Source organism: Schistocerca cancellata, chromosome 2 (assembly GCF_023864275.1).
Source record: "Schistocerca cancellata isolate TAMUIC-IGC-003103 chromosome 2, iqSchCanc2.1, whole genome shotgun sequence".
NCBI classification, from domain to species: Eukaryota; Metazoa; Arthropoda; class Insecta; order Orthoptera; family Acrididae; genus Schistocerca; species Schistocerca cancellata.
The window spans coordinates 927,848,520-927,862,376 of record NC_064627.1 but is presented as its reverse complement, the minus strand read 5'-3'; the positions used below and the strand labels follow the sequence as shown (position 1 = coordinate 927,862,376).

The 13,857-nt window shown below is 42.8% G+C and overlaps 1 protein-coding gene across 2 annotated transcripts in view; it reads left to right on the top strand.

Moving 5' to 3' along the window:
• Positions 1 to 13,857, top strand: part of LOC126162879 (ovalbumin-related protein X-like) — a 143,792-nt gene that overhangs the window by 41,159 nt on the left and 88,776 nt on the right. For both annotated transcript variants that reach the window (XM_049919672.1, XM_049919673.1), the window contains exon 2: positions 1,605 to 1,694. In XM_049919672.1, the coding sequence (XP_049775629.1) occupies positions 1,605 to 1,694 (90 nt within the window). The remainder of the gene's footprint in view (positions 1 to 1,604; positions 1,695 to 13,857) is intronic.

Sequence of the window (13,857 nt, the reverse complement as noted above, 5' to 3'; positions counted from 1 at the left end):
GTGTAGATCAATTGCACTCATAATGTAAATGACTGTATCCATCATTCCAACAATTTTCTAATTTAACAGAAGCAGATTATTTTGGTATGTGTGGAATTTCTCTGTATAACAGCCAAGAAAAAAAGAGACAGGTATTCTCTTGGTGAGGTACTGAAATAAGCTAATCTCAAGAAAATCGAAAGAAAAAGAAAAAAAGAAGAAAGAAATTTTATTCGAAGCTGCTCCTATCTGAAAGATTCTCTCTTGTCTGTCTCTATACATTTTGTTAGTTATAGAACTGGCTGTACTATACGTTTTATGTATAATTAATAAATAACTCAGTTTCTCAGTTCCTTATGCATAAAATATGTGGAAACATGTTTTTTAATAATGCTACACATGAAACATAAAATATGTTGCATTTTATTAAACATCACATTATAGGTTCACTATTTTTATGGAGTATCCTGTCAGTACTTGGAGGAAGATACACACATTATAAACATCAATACACAGTATTGATGTTTCACAATAATAATTATTTAATACTTCAGTAAAATCCTGGAACTGTACACCAGACTTTTACACTAGGAATACTGCTGTCCATATTGTTTTCAGCAGTAAAAACAAGATTCATCATTTAGAACAGACTGTAATTTATAGGATTTCCTGCAAACTGTGTGCCAAATTATATGTAGGCCAATCAGGCAGGAGTATAACTACGAGACAGAACGAGGATGAAAGGAGTTGGAGACTGAAAAAGAAAGATTCCACTTTTGCTGAACATGCTCTGATTGATTGTCATTCTTATGATTAAATGTGATGTTTTCCATAAGAAACTAAAGGCAGGAAAGCACTGTAAAACTTCTCTAAACTCTTGCTATTAATAAACAACAATCAAAGGTTTCTGACCTGAGTCATTAATGATCAAATACAATATCGTTATTCACCCTTATTACAGTATCAGCAGCCAGTGAATATTTTTCTCACCATCACGTAATACACTTGTTATAACTGTTCCTCACCCACATTCCATAGACTTCTTTCTTCTCTCTGCGCCTCCCCCCTCCCCCCAAATCCTTTTCGGCCTGCTCATCATGTCTATTTGGTCAGAGCTTCTTTGTGAATTACATTATGCTTGTTTTGGATATATTCATAAAACGTTACACAGCTTTGAAAACAATCTTTGTGCAGCTATGAACCGTCAGTGATGTTGTGTGGACTATCTGTTTAGTATTAAATTATCTGAAGATGGCCCAGAAAGCCGGAAGTCTGTTCATAATGAACTATTAAATGAATACTATTGTCGAATATCAATACTGTGTATTCAAGTTTTTAATATAGCATTTTTTGTTATAAATAACGGAAAAATAATGTAATTCTGCAGTTCAACGGTTTTTGAAGTTTACAGGCAAAACACACTCCATGTGATAATTAAGCTAAGGCAAGTATAGAGGCAATACATACAGATTGTAATGTTACAGTGGACATAGCTTTAATCAGTTTTCTCTTGCAAAATACTACATTTGTATAAGTTGGGTCGAAGCAGCTTTAGTGACTATCAAAAATTTGTTTTATTGAAATATTTACGTCGCTGAAATAATTCTGCCTTCATTACATTGCAGCTATTTCGCATAATGGAAAGTAGTCCGGCGAGAACAGCTTTGAGTATTGTTTCTGAAGCCAATGAGAAATTCTGCTTCGACCTGTACAAAGTGAGTACTGTAACCATTATCATATAATTTTAGAGCATTCACTAGACTAGTAAAACAGCATACTGACTGAAAGGAAACTGTTGAGTCATGCTATGACTGGTGTAGGTTACCTAGAAATGTTGTGCTAAAAGAAAACATTATCAAACAATAACTACAACTGGTATTATATACTTAGAAAAGATGTGGTTCGTGGGAGGGTATATTATTGCATTCCTTCAACATTTTAAGAAAAGAGGTGGAGGAGGAGAATATAGGTGGTGGCCATTTGTAGGTGGTATGTGGTCTATAAGTCAGCCCGTCCGCCATCACGATATCTTGTTTTTGCTGGGCTGGAACAGCGCAGGATAGCGTGAGCTCATTGGAGAGAATATTAGTCACTTTGGATTGCTGTACGAAGTGTGGAACTAGTACCATGCTGTCATGTGACCTGCCGTGGTGCTGAAATAGTGTGTATACTTATGGAATCATCGCAGTAAGATGGGCTGACCTGGAGACACAGTGACAGAAAGCCAAAAAGGAGCTGTCACGGGGTGTGCCCATAACCTCACCATAAATGAAGTTGCCCAGCGTGGTGGTGATCAATGCGGTCTGCCAAGCGCGTTTACGAGGAACTCGCCCTGCCATCCATTTAACGCACTGTAAGAACAGTGGTCGTAAAAAGATCCTAACCGACAGGAACCGGGCACGTGTTTAGTATTTCCCTCTTCTGCAGTGTCGATAACGTCTCCGAGGCTGCGAGGGGCGCAACGAACGTTTCATTTGGGCTATACCTCTCGCACGAATCTAGGCCAGCCAGACGGCCAGTATTCTTTTGTTCTGTGCTATACGATGCGCATCGATTCTCGTCATATAGCCACCCATACAACTATTCTGCTCTTTTTCTGGACCGTCCGGTTTTCGCTATCAGTATTGTTAAGCTAGTCGATCCCATTTAAATGATATCGATATGTTGAGAGCTATGTGTGTATTATCTTTGTTTTTACATCTTTGTTCGGTATATGCTGTTGCCTTCAGTTGCGTTTTGTCTATATTGATAGTGTATGTGCTAAAATGTAGTAAAGTGTATCAATGTGAAATGTTGTAATAAATCACCGAATGACTACATGTTTATCAATTTCTCAGTATCCACGGAACCTCAAAAAGTATACAAACAGGACGCAGCTTACAAATCTTGCTCTGTCTACAGTTCACACACCTGTAACGGGAGTGGGCCGAAAAACGAGGTGTAACGTTTTGTCAATTATATCAGTTTCGTTCGCGACTGGAGTCCCTTCTGTGAGTGAATAAAGGTCCATCTCAACAGTCTGAGAACGAATGTTGGGAAGGGTACTTCAAGCAGTGGGCATCTGGTACCAGGTACCTCTCAAAACGACGTTGCTCACAGCTGATACTACTACTACACGTATTCATTCAGCCAAGCAAGAAAAAACCGTAACAGTACCAGACTGGAGTAGTTTAGTATTGTGTGATGAGTCACGATTTTGCCGATTTCAAAATAATGCATGGTGTGTAGCGCATAGATGGTCCAAAACGACGTTTAATCCGCAGTGTGTAGAGGGTGCATTTCAGATCGGAGGAGGGTCTGTGATGTGTAGAAGGTGTTTTTCTTGCCACGGATTGGACCCACTTATTCACGTTACCTAGAACATGAACCAAGACGTTTATTTTAACATTCTCAGTCGCCAAGTGTTGCCCTTTCTTCGGCACCTTCATGAGGAGCATGCTGTGGTCAGTTCCAGACTCCAAGATTACAGCAGCTTTGCTCAAGGGGCTGCATGCATTCATTCTAGGTTCAACACTTAGGTTCCGTATCGCACCTTGAGTAGTTCACAAAATCTTCCTATGCTAACGCCATATAAAATGTCTGGACGTACGTGGAATGGAATGTGAAACACAATAATCAACATTCTGTCAGACAGGCTGCTCTACCGGGTCTCATCATCAATGAGTGTCCCCAGCTGGAAGTGGCACACCTGAAGAAACTTGTGGACTCTCTTCATAGCTGAACTGAGGGCACTGTCAAGGTTTGCGTGATGTCTCCCGGAGCTGAATAATTTTTTGGCCAGTGTGCAAATTTATCAACAGGATAATTTTTTACAGTTGTATGTTTTAATGGTAGAATCCATTCCCTTAAACTGTAATTTCAACAAGTTCTCTATTTCAAAAATTTCGCTGTTGTACCCATGAATTATTATCTCTAAGGCAGTGTGTTGTCAAGCGAAAGACGCTGGTTCTATGTTGATATGACTAGGCTTCCTATTTGTTTTGGTAGGCACCGCTAGGTTTTGCATTCACCAATTAAGGGAATGAAGTTCAGCCCTGCACTGCTTTACAATATATGTTGAACTAGAATGAACAGTCATATGGCTGTCGTAATTGATGTTATTGCATATTACTGGATCATTTAATAATCGAACTTCGGACCGAAACCAGCCATCAAGTAATAAAGCAAATTAATAGTGCAACTTCGAAGGTTCTTTTTAATCTATTGCATAATTTGTTAAACCTTACCTTGGCCAGGAAGGTCGCCTGATATCTGCCCAATTGAGAACGTTTGGAGCATTATGGGCAGGGCTCTCCAGCCAGCTTGGTATTTTGACATCCTAAAGCGCCAGTTGGACAGGATTTGGCACGATATCCCTCACTATGGCATCTAACTATTCCATCAATCAATGTCAACCGAATAACTGCTTGCATAAAGGCCAGATGTAGAACACTGTGTTATTGACTTGCTCAACATATATATATTGCATGTATGTGAAGTATTGTAAATCAGTCAAGTACTTTTCAAAATTTTTGATAATAGCCTTTTCCCTTTCTACATTAAATATGCATTTACATGTTATAAGATGGCGCTCCATTAGGTGTATAAAAACACACTCGTATTCGAATGTAATGTTGTGTCAGAATTTCAAAGCAATCAGTGAACTTTTTGAGGCTTTGGATTTTGAACAAATCAACATTTACATTTTTATTGACATAGATATAAACACACAATGAGGTGACAAAAGTCATGAGATTTATTTATTTATTGACATGGCACGTTAGCTAGGACCAAATTGAGGAGCAAATCTCCAAGGTCATGGAACGTGTCAGCACATGAAATTACAACATAAAAGTAATAACAGATAAAAATAAATGTTCATGAGCCTGAAAAAAGTCAGTCCATAAGTTTAAGTAAACGCTATCAGCAATACAATAAGAATCTGATTAATTTTTCAAGGAACTCCTCGACAGAATAGAAGGAGTGACCCATGAGGAAACTCTTCAGTTTCGTTTTGAAAGCGCGTGGATTACTACTAAGATTTTTGAATTCAAGTGGGAGCTTACTGAAAATGGATGCGGCAGTGTACTGCACACTTTTTTGCACAAGAGTTAAGGAAGTCTGATCCAAATGCAGGTTTGATTTCTGCCCAGTATTAACCGAGTGAAAGCTGCTTATTCTTGGGAATAAACTAATATTGGTAACAAGAAACGACAATAAGGAAGATACATATTGAGAGGCCAATGTCAAAATACCCAGACTCTTGACCAGAGGTCGACAAGAGGTTCGTGAACTCACACCACTTATTGCCCGAACCGCCCGTTTCTGAGCCAAAAATATCCTTGTAGAATGGGAAGAGTTACCTCGAAATATAATACCATACGACATAAGCGAATGAAAATAAGCAAAGTAGACTAATTTTCGTGTCGAAGTATCACTCACTTCTGATACCGTTCGAACAGTAAAAATGGCAGTATTAAGTCTTTGAGCAAGATCCTGAACGTGGGCTTTCCATGACAGCTTACTGTCTATCTGAACACCTAGAAATTTGAACTGTTCAGTTTCACTAATCATATGCCCGTTCTGTGAAATTAAAACGTCAGGCTTTGTTGAATTGTGTGTTAGAAACTGTAAAAACTTAGTCTTACTGTGATTTAACGTTAATTTATTTTCTACAAACCATGAACTGAAGTGGCAGAGCGGTTCTAGGCGCTTCAGCCTGGAACCGCGCGACCGCCAGAGTCGCAGGTTCGAATCCTGCCTCAGGCATGGATGTGTGTGATGTCCTTAGGTTAGTTAGGTTTAAGTAGTTGTAAGTTCTAGGGGACTGATGACCTCAGATGTTAAGTCCCATAGTGCTCAGAGCCATTAGAACCATGATCTCAGGTCATGTACTGCACTATTTGAAACCGATCCAATGTTGGACACAACATTAGCAAACAGAAATATTTTAGAGTTACCCTTAATACTAGAGGGCATATCATTTATATAAATAAGGAACAGGAGTGGCCCGAACACTGATCCCTGGGGCACACCCCACCTGACAGGACCCCACTCGGATCCCACATCACAGCCGATATCAACATTGTGAATAATGACCTTTTGCTGCCTGTTGCTTAAGTAAGAGGTGAACCAATTTTGAACTACTCCCCATATTCCGTAATGGTCCAACTTCTGGAGCAATATTTTGTGATCAACCTCCTAATACCACGTCGGACCTCCTTTTGCCCGGCGGAGTGCAGCAGCTCGACGTGACATGGATGCAAAAAGTCTTTGGAAGTCCCCTGCAGATATATTAAGCCATGCTACCTCTATAGCCGTCCATAATTGCGAAAGTGTTGCCAGTCCAGGATTTTGTGCGGAACTGATCCTTCAACTATGTCCAATAAATGTTCGATGGGATTCGCGTCGGGCGATCTGGGTGGCGAAATCATGTGTTCGGATTGTCCAGCGTGTTCTCCAAACCAATTGTGAACAGTTGCGGCCCGTGACATGACACATTGTCATCCACAAAAATTTCATCGTTGCTATGGAACATGAAATTTATAAATAGTCTCCAAGTAGCCGAATGTAACTGTTTCGAGTCAGTATCGGCTCAGGTGGACCAGAGAACCGAGTCCATTCCTTGTAAACACAGTCCACTGATTATGGAGCCACAAGCACAGTGGAGCACAGTGCCTTGTTGACAACATGTACCCATGGCTTTGTGGGATCTGCGCCACACTCGAATCCTACAATCAACTCTTGCCTACTGAAGTCGGGACTCATCTGGTGAGTCAACGGTTTTCTAGTCTTCAAGGGTCCAACCGATATGGTCACGAGCCCAGGAGAGGCACTGCGGGCGATTTCGCGCTGTTAGCGGAGGAATTCGCGTTGGTCATCTGCTGCCATAGGCAGATAACGCCAAATTTCGCCGGATAACGCCAAATTTCGCCGCACTGTCCTAACGAATATGCTCGTCGTATGTCTTCATCTACATTTAAATCATCGGGAGTACTCTGCTACTCACAGTAAAGTGCTTGGCAGAGGGTTCAATGAACCATCTTCAAGCTGTCTCTCTACCGTTCCACTCTCGAACGGCACGCGGCAAAAACTAGCACTCAAATTTTTCTCTGCGAGCCCTGTTATCTCTAATTTTATCGTGATGATCATTTCTCCCTATGTAGGTGGGTGCCAACAGAATGTTTTCGCAATCGGAGGGAAAAAACTGGTGATTGAAATTTCATGAGAAGATCCTGTCGCAACGAAAAACGCCTTTGTTTTAATGATTGCCACTCCAATTCACGTATCATGTGGCACTATCTCCCGTATTTCTCGATAATACAAAAAGAGCCAACCTTCTTTGAACTTTTTCGATATCTCATCCGTCAGTCCCACCTGATGTGGATCCCACACCACACAGCAATACTCCAGAATAGGGAGGACAAACATGGTGTAAGCAGTCTCTTTGGTAGCCCTGTTACACGTTCTAAGTGTACTGTCAATAAATCGCAGTCTTTGGTTTGCTCAACCCACAACATTATCTATGTGATCGTTCCAGTTTAGGTTATCTGTAATTGTAATCCCTAAGTATTTAGTTGAATTTACAGCCTTAAGATTTGTGCGACTTATCGCGTAATCGAAATTTAGCGGATTTCTTTTAGTACTCATGTGAATAACTTCACACTTTTCCTTATTCAGGATCAATTGCCACTTTTCACACCATGCAGATTGCATTGAAGTCTGTGGTTATTTCAAGCAGTGTTGCTTGTCTGTTAGCAGTGACAACTAGCAAACGCTGCTGCTCTCCGTCATTAAGTGAAGGCCGTCGGCCACTGCGTTGTTCATGGTGAGTGTAATGCCTGATATCTGGAACTCTCGTGACACTATTGACAATGTGAATCTTGGAATGTATATCGGAAAGATAGATTAGAGGCCATCGGAGGAGAAGTATTCATTGCAGTTGACAAAAGTATTGTCTCTATTGAGGTCGAAGTTGAGTGTGATTCTATAAAGTTAGCTGGTCGCGTACAAAAGATTTAGGCGAAAGCAAGTTCATTGTTAAATATGTTTAGCGCCCACCAGATTCTGCAGTGACAGTTCTAAGAGTCATTCAATCTACGGTACAGATCATGTTATAGCGTACTAGTTGGAGGCTACTTTAACCACCTAAGTATAGACTGAGATGTCTGTGATTCACTGCAGGAGGTACATACAGACAGTCTTGTGAAGTAATTTTGAACATACTTTCTGAAAACTGATTTGAGCAGCTAGTTCGGCAGCCCACATGCAGCGGAATTATCTTGGACCTTGTAACTAGAAATTGGCCAGAACTTGTCGACATCATCAATACGGAAACGGGGATTAGTGATCATGTCATTATAACACTAATGGTTATGGAATTTAATAAATAAGTCAGTTAAGAAAGGAAGGAGACTGTTTCTGCTAGAAAAAGCAGATAAGCAGTTGTTAGTTCCAGTAAGATGAATGTGGAGAAATTATGGGCGAAGTTTAAGCATATTGTAAATCATGGTCTGGAGAATTATGTGTCTAGTAAGTGGATCAAGAACGGAAAAGACCAATCATGGTTTAATAATGAGATTCGGAAAATTCTGAGGAAGCAGAAGCTGTTGCAGTCTCGGTTCAAAAGAGAACGCGCAAATGACGACAAGCAAAGTTTAGTAGAGATTCATGCGCCTGTGAAAAAATACGCTCTAAGCATACTACTACCACCATCTTCATGCGTTAGCAAAAGATCCGGCAGAGAACCCGGGAAAATTCTGATCCTATGTAAAATCGCTAAGTGGGCCTAACGCTTCCATCCAGTCACTTATTGACCAGTCTGGTGTGGCAGTTGAAGATAGTTAAAGGAAAGCCGAAGTTTTGAATTTAACGATCAAGAAATCGTTCACGCAGGAGAATTGTACAAACAAACCGTCGTTTCACCATCGAACAGACTCCCGTATGGGCAAAATACACTCCTGGAAATGGAAAAAAGAACACATTGACACCGGTGTGTCAGACCCACCATACTTGCTCTGGACACTGCGAGAGGGCTGTACAAGCAATGATCACACGCACGGCACAGCGGACACACCAGGAACCGCGGTGTTGGCCGTCGAATGGCGCTAGCTGCGCAGCATTTGTGCACCGCCGCCGTCAGTGTCAGCCAGTTTGCCGTGGCATACGGAGCTCCATCGCAGTCTTTAACACTGGTAGCATGCCGCGACAGCGTGGACGTGAACCGTATGTGCAGTTGACGGACTTTGAGCGAGGGCGTATAGTGGGCATGCGGGAGGCCGGGTGGACGTACCGCCGAATTGCTCAACACGTGGGGCGTGAGGTCTCCACAGTACATCGATGTTGTCGCCAGTGGTCGGCGGAAGGTGCACGTGCCCGTCGACCTGGGACCGGACCGCAGCGACGCACGGATGCACGCCAAGACCGTAGGATCCTACGCAGTGCCGTAGGGGACCGCACCGCCACTTCCCAGCAAATTAGGGACACTGTTGCTCCTGGGGTATCGGCGAGGACCATTCGCAACCGTCTCCATGAAGCTGGGCTACGGTCCCGCACACCGTTAGGCCGTCTTCCGCTCACGCCCCAACATCGTGCAGCCCGCCTCCAGTGGTGTCGCGACAGGCGTGAATGGAGGGACGAATGGAGACGTGTCGTCTTCAGCGATGAGAGTCGCTTCTGCCTTGGTGCCAATGATGGTCGTATGCGTGTTTGGCGCCGTGCAGGTGAGCGTCACAATCAGGACTGCATACGACCGAGGCACACAGGGCCAACACCCGGCATCATGGTGTGGGGAGCGATCTCCTACACTGGCCGTACACCACTGGTGATCGTCGAGGGGACACTGAATAGTGCACGGTACATCCAAACCGTCATCGAACCCATCGTTCTACCATTCCTAGACCGGCAAGGGAACTTGCTGTTCCCACAGGACAATGCACGTCCGCATGTATCCCGTGCCACCCAACGTGCTCTAGAAGGTGTAAGTCAACTACCCTGGCCAGCAAGATCTCCGGATCTGTCCCCCATTGAGCATGTTTGGGACTGGATGAAGCGTCGTCTCACGCGGTCTGCACGTCCAGCACGAACGCTGGTCCAACTGAGGCGCCAGGTGGAAATGGCATGGCAAGCCGTTCAACAGGACTACATCCAGCATCTCTACGATCGTCTCCATGGGAGAATAGCAGCCTGCATTGCTGCGAAAGGTGGATATACACTGTACTAGTGCCGACATTGTGCATGCTCTGTTGCCTGTGTCTATGTGCCTGTGGTTCTGTCAGTGTGATCATGTGATGTATCTGACCCCAGGAATGTGTCAATAAAGTTTCCCCTTCCTGGGACAATGAATTCACGGTGTTCTTATTTCAATTTCCAGGAGTGTAGTAATAAGCACCCCTGACGTACAGGAGCAACTGAAAGTGTTGAAAACAGATAAGTCAGCAGGTCCGGATGGAATCTCAGTACGTTTTTTTCAAAGAGCACTCTACAGTATTGGGCCAATGCCCAGCTTGCATTTATCGCGAATCTGTCGCCCAGCGCAAAGTCCCAAGCAACTGGAAAAAAGCGTGGGTGACTCCTGTATATAAAAAGAGCAAAAAAAAAAAAAAAAAAAGGGAACCGCAGAATTACAGACCAACATCCCCAACGTTGGTTTGCTCCAGAATCCATGAACACATTCTCAGTTCGAATATAATAAATTTTCTTGAGACAGATAATCTTACGTGCACAAATCAGCATGGTTTCAGAAAGAATCGCTCGTGCAAAACTCAGCTTGTCCTTTTCTCACATGATATACTGAGAACTATGGATGAATGGCGACAGGCAGATTCCATATTTCTAAATTTCCAGAGTTCCCCGTTTCTAGATTTCCCCCATTCGAGGCTGTTAACCCCTTACTGTATGATTTTTTTTATTTTTCTGATAAAAATGTTACATGTTATGTTCGATGTTCTGATTTCATAAAAAATGCTTAAAAAATTCTAAATCTTATGTAGGGGCGGTTATCTTACAATTATGGGTTTGTGCCATACATGGGACAGCATGCAGTAACGACTAATACCATGTGATACCAGTTTTGGGATTGATGATGTACAATGTGGAAAATATACAATAAGATACGTACATGAACTATATAGCAGAACTGTATTTATATAAAACAATTACACTCTCTATTCATTACAATACACATATTTTGAGAAAATAACACAAATTCTGTTTCCATTTTTCTCTATACATTATGAAACTTGATGATGCAATTTCTCTCCTTATTCAAGCACAATGTCGCACTGCACTTCATACACGCTATATAGGATTTTCCCTTGCATTCTGGATACTTGCAACGACCACGGTTTTCCAGCCAGATAGGCATGTGATCTATCCCATCCAGTCGCACCTGACGCTGTGGAAGATCTGCTGTAGGGCCTCTCTTCTTCTTGCAGTCAAGCTGTTTTTATATTTCATTGCTTGGCCTACCACGTTTCATGGATAAGGATTTCCCAGTTTTACAGAGGGCCTCTGCAACTGCGACCTTGAAATCAACAAGGGGCATGTATTCCGTATTTCTTCTTCTCCATAACAGCCAGCTGTTCACACAAGCCAAGTCAACTAGATGAAAGAATATCTTCAAGTACCATTTCTTTGATCTGATTTGAATTCGGTCATATTCTAGCATAGAATCTAATAGATCGACACCCCCCACGTAGTCATTGTAGATCATCACAGAGCGTGGACAAGGTACCATTTTGTATTCTTTTTCCTTCCTGAAAAGCCTCTTGATCTCGCCTTCTGATTTGCGTCCAACGTAAGTTAACAAAGTGTTGACTACTTTATTATCAAACCAGGGGACTACTGACAGTTGCACACCGTCTACTGTTGCTAACTTTTCCTCCATGCTGCCTCGACCATTCTTCTTCATTGCTGCCTCCTTAGGTAAAATGCAACTACGTACTCGATTGGACCGGACTGTCCCTAGTGATTGTATACCTTCTTTGTGCAAATACACTTCCAAGGGTACACTAGTGAACCAGTTATCAAAAAATAACTTGTGATTCACATGTCGTGGGACTGTTTGTGTAAGTCGCACAACAACTTTGCTGCTAGCTCCTAGATCCATAGCACCAGGTATTATGATATTACTCTGAGCTCCAGCAAAAATTTCATAATCATAACTGAAGCCTGACACTCCACTGAGGACAAAAGCTTTGAAGCCCCATTTATGTGGTTTACTGGGGTTTATTGCTTTAGTGAGGATCTGCATTTTGTTGGAATAAGCTGTTCATCCACAGCTAAGAATTCCTCTTTTGGTACTCGCTACAGTCTTTCACACAGTTGGTCTAGCAGTGGGCGAATTTTGAAAAGTTTGTCATTTTGAAAAGTTTGGGTTGACCAGCGGGAACTAGATTACTGTTATCACAGAAGTGTATGAAGTGCTTTATTTCTTCCCATCGATTACAACTAATTATGTCACCCACAGCAGGGTGGCCAAGATATTTGCACCAATAACGTCTTGTTGCCGGGAGTTGAAAGACTGACATAAACAAGGCAATACCAATAAATTGTTCACTTTCTCCAGCACTAACATTTACACATTTATTGGGTCGGCACTGTATCGAATACAGATAGGATTGTTCGACTATGTGCTACACTATGTCTTTAGTGAAGAAATACTGGAAATATTCCACTGGAGTGTCAAGTTCCAAAACTTCCTGAGGAAGAGCAGTATTTCCGGCGAATTTCGTCTCATCATCCCCTCTAATCAAATGTCCTGGTTTCCAATGTATGGTAGGTTTCGCCACCTTAGTTGAAGGTTATGAATCTCGTTGCATTGCTGTCATCCTGTCTGCAAGAGGAATGCTTTCAAGGTCACAATCATCAGTAGACCAAACCTCACTGTTGTCTTCTGTTTCTGACTCCGTTTCTGATATCACAGTACTTTTATTTTTTGTATTATAACTCTTAGGCCTAATATCATCATCACTGTCTGATTCCGAACAGAAAACAAGATGTCCATTTTGCAAGTTTTTTTCCATGGACAATGTTTTGTCATCTGACATATCAGGATCCTCACTAGCATTTCCGTCCTCTATAACTCTTATTGCGACCGAAGAATCATAAAACTTTCTTACGTTCATTGCAGTAACAGAGCTGAAAAGAAAGAAAACGAACTGGTATATGTTAGTAGGAAAGGCTAGGTTAGGTTCAATTTTTACTCTACGCTTTCAAGGCCGCATGTTGTGCCATATCCGTCACAGACCTATTTTTCAATATTATATGTTTTCTAATGAACAAATATATAAACTTACCTTTTTATAACTGTCCACAGATGTCCTTTTTCCTCTGCAAATAATACACTCCTGGAAATGGAAAAAAGAACACATTGACACCGGTGTGTCAGACCCACCATACTTGCTCCGGACACTGCGAGAGGGCTGTACAAGCAATGATCACACGCACGGCACAGCGGACACACCAGGAACCGCGGTGTTGGCCGTCGAATGGCGCTAGCTGCGCAGCATTTGTGCACCGCCGCCGTCAGTGTCAGCCAGTTTGCCGTGGCATACGGAGCTCCATCGCAGTCTTTAACACTGGTAGCATGCCGCGACAGCGTGGACGTGAACCGTATGTGCAGTTGACGGACTTTGAGCGAGGGCGTATAGTGGGCATGCGGGAGGCCGGGTGGACGTACCGCCGGATTGCTCAACACGTGGGGCGTGAGGTCTCCACAGTACATCGATGTTGTCGCCAGTGGTCGGCGGAAGGTGCACGTGCCCGTCGACCTGGGACCGGACCGCAGCGACGCACGGATGCACACCAAGACCGTAGGATCCTACGCAGTGCCGTAGGGGACCGCACCGCCACTTCCCAGCAAATTAGGGACACTGTTGCTCCTGGGGTATCGGCGAG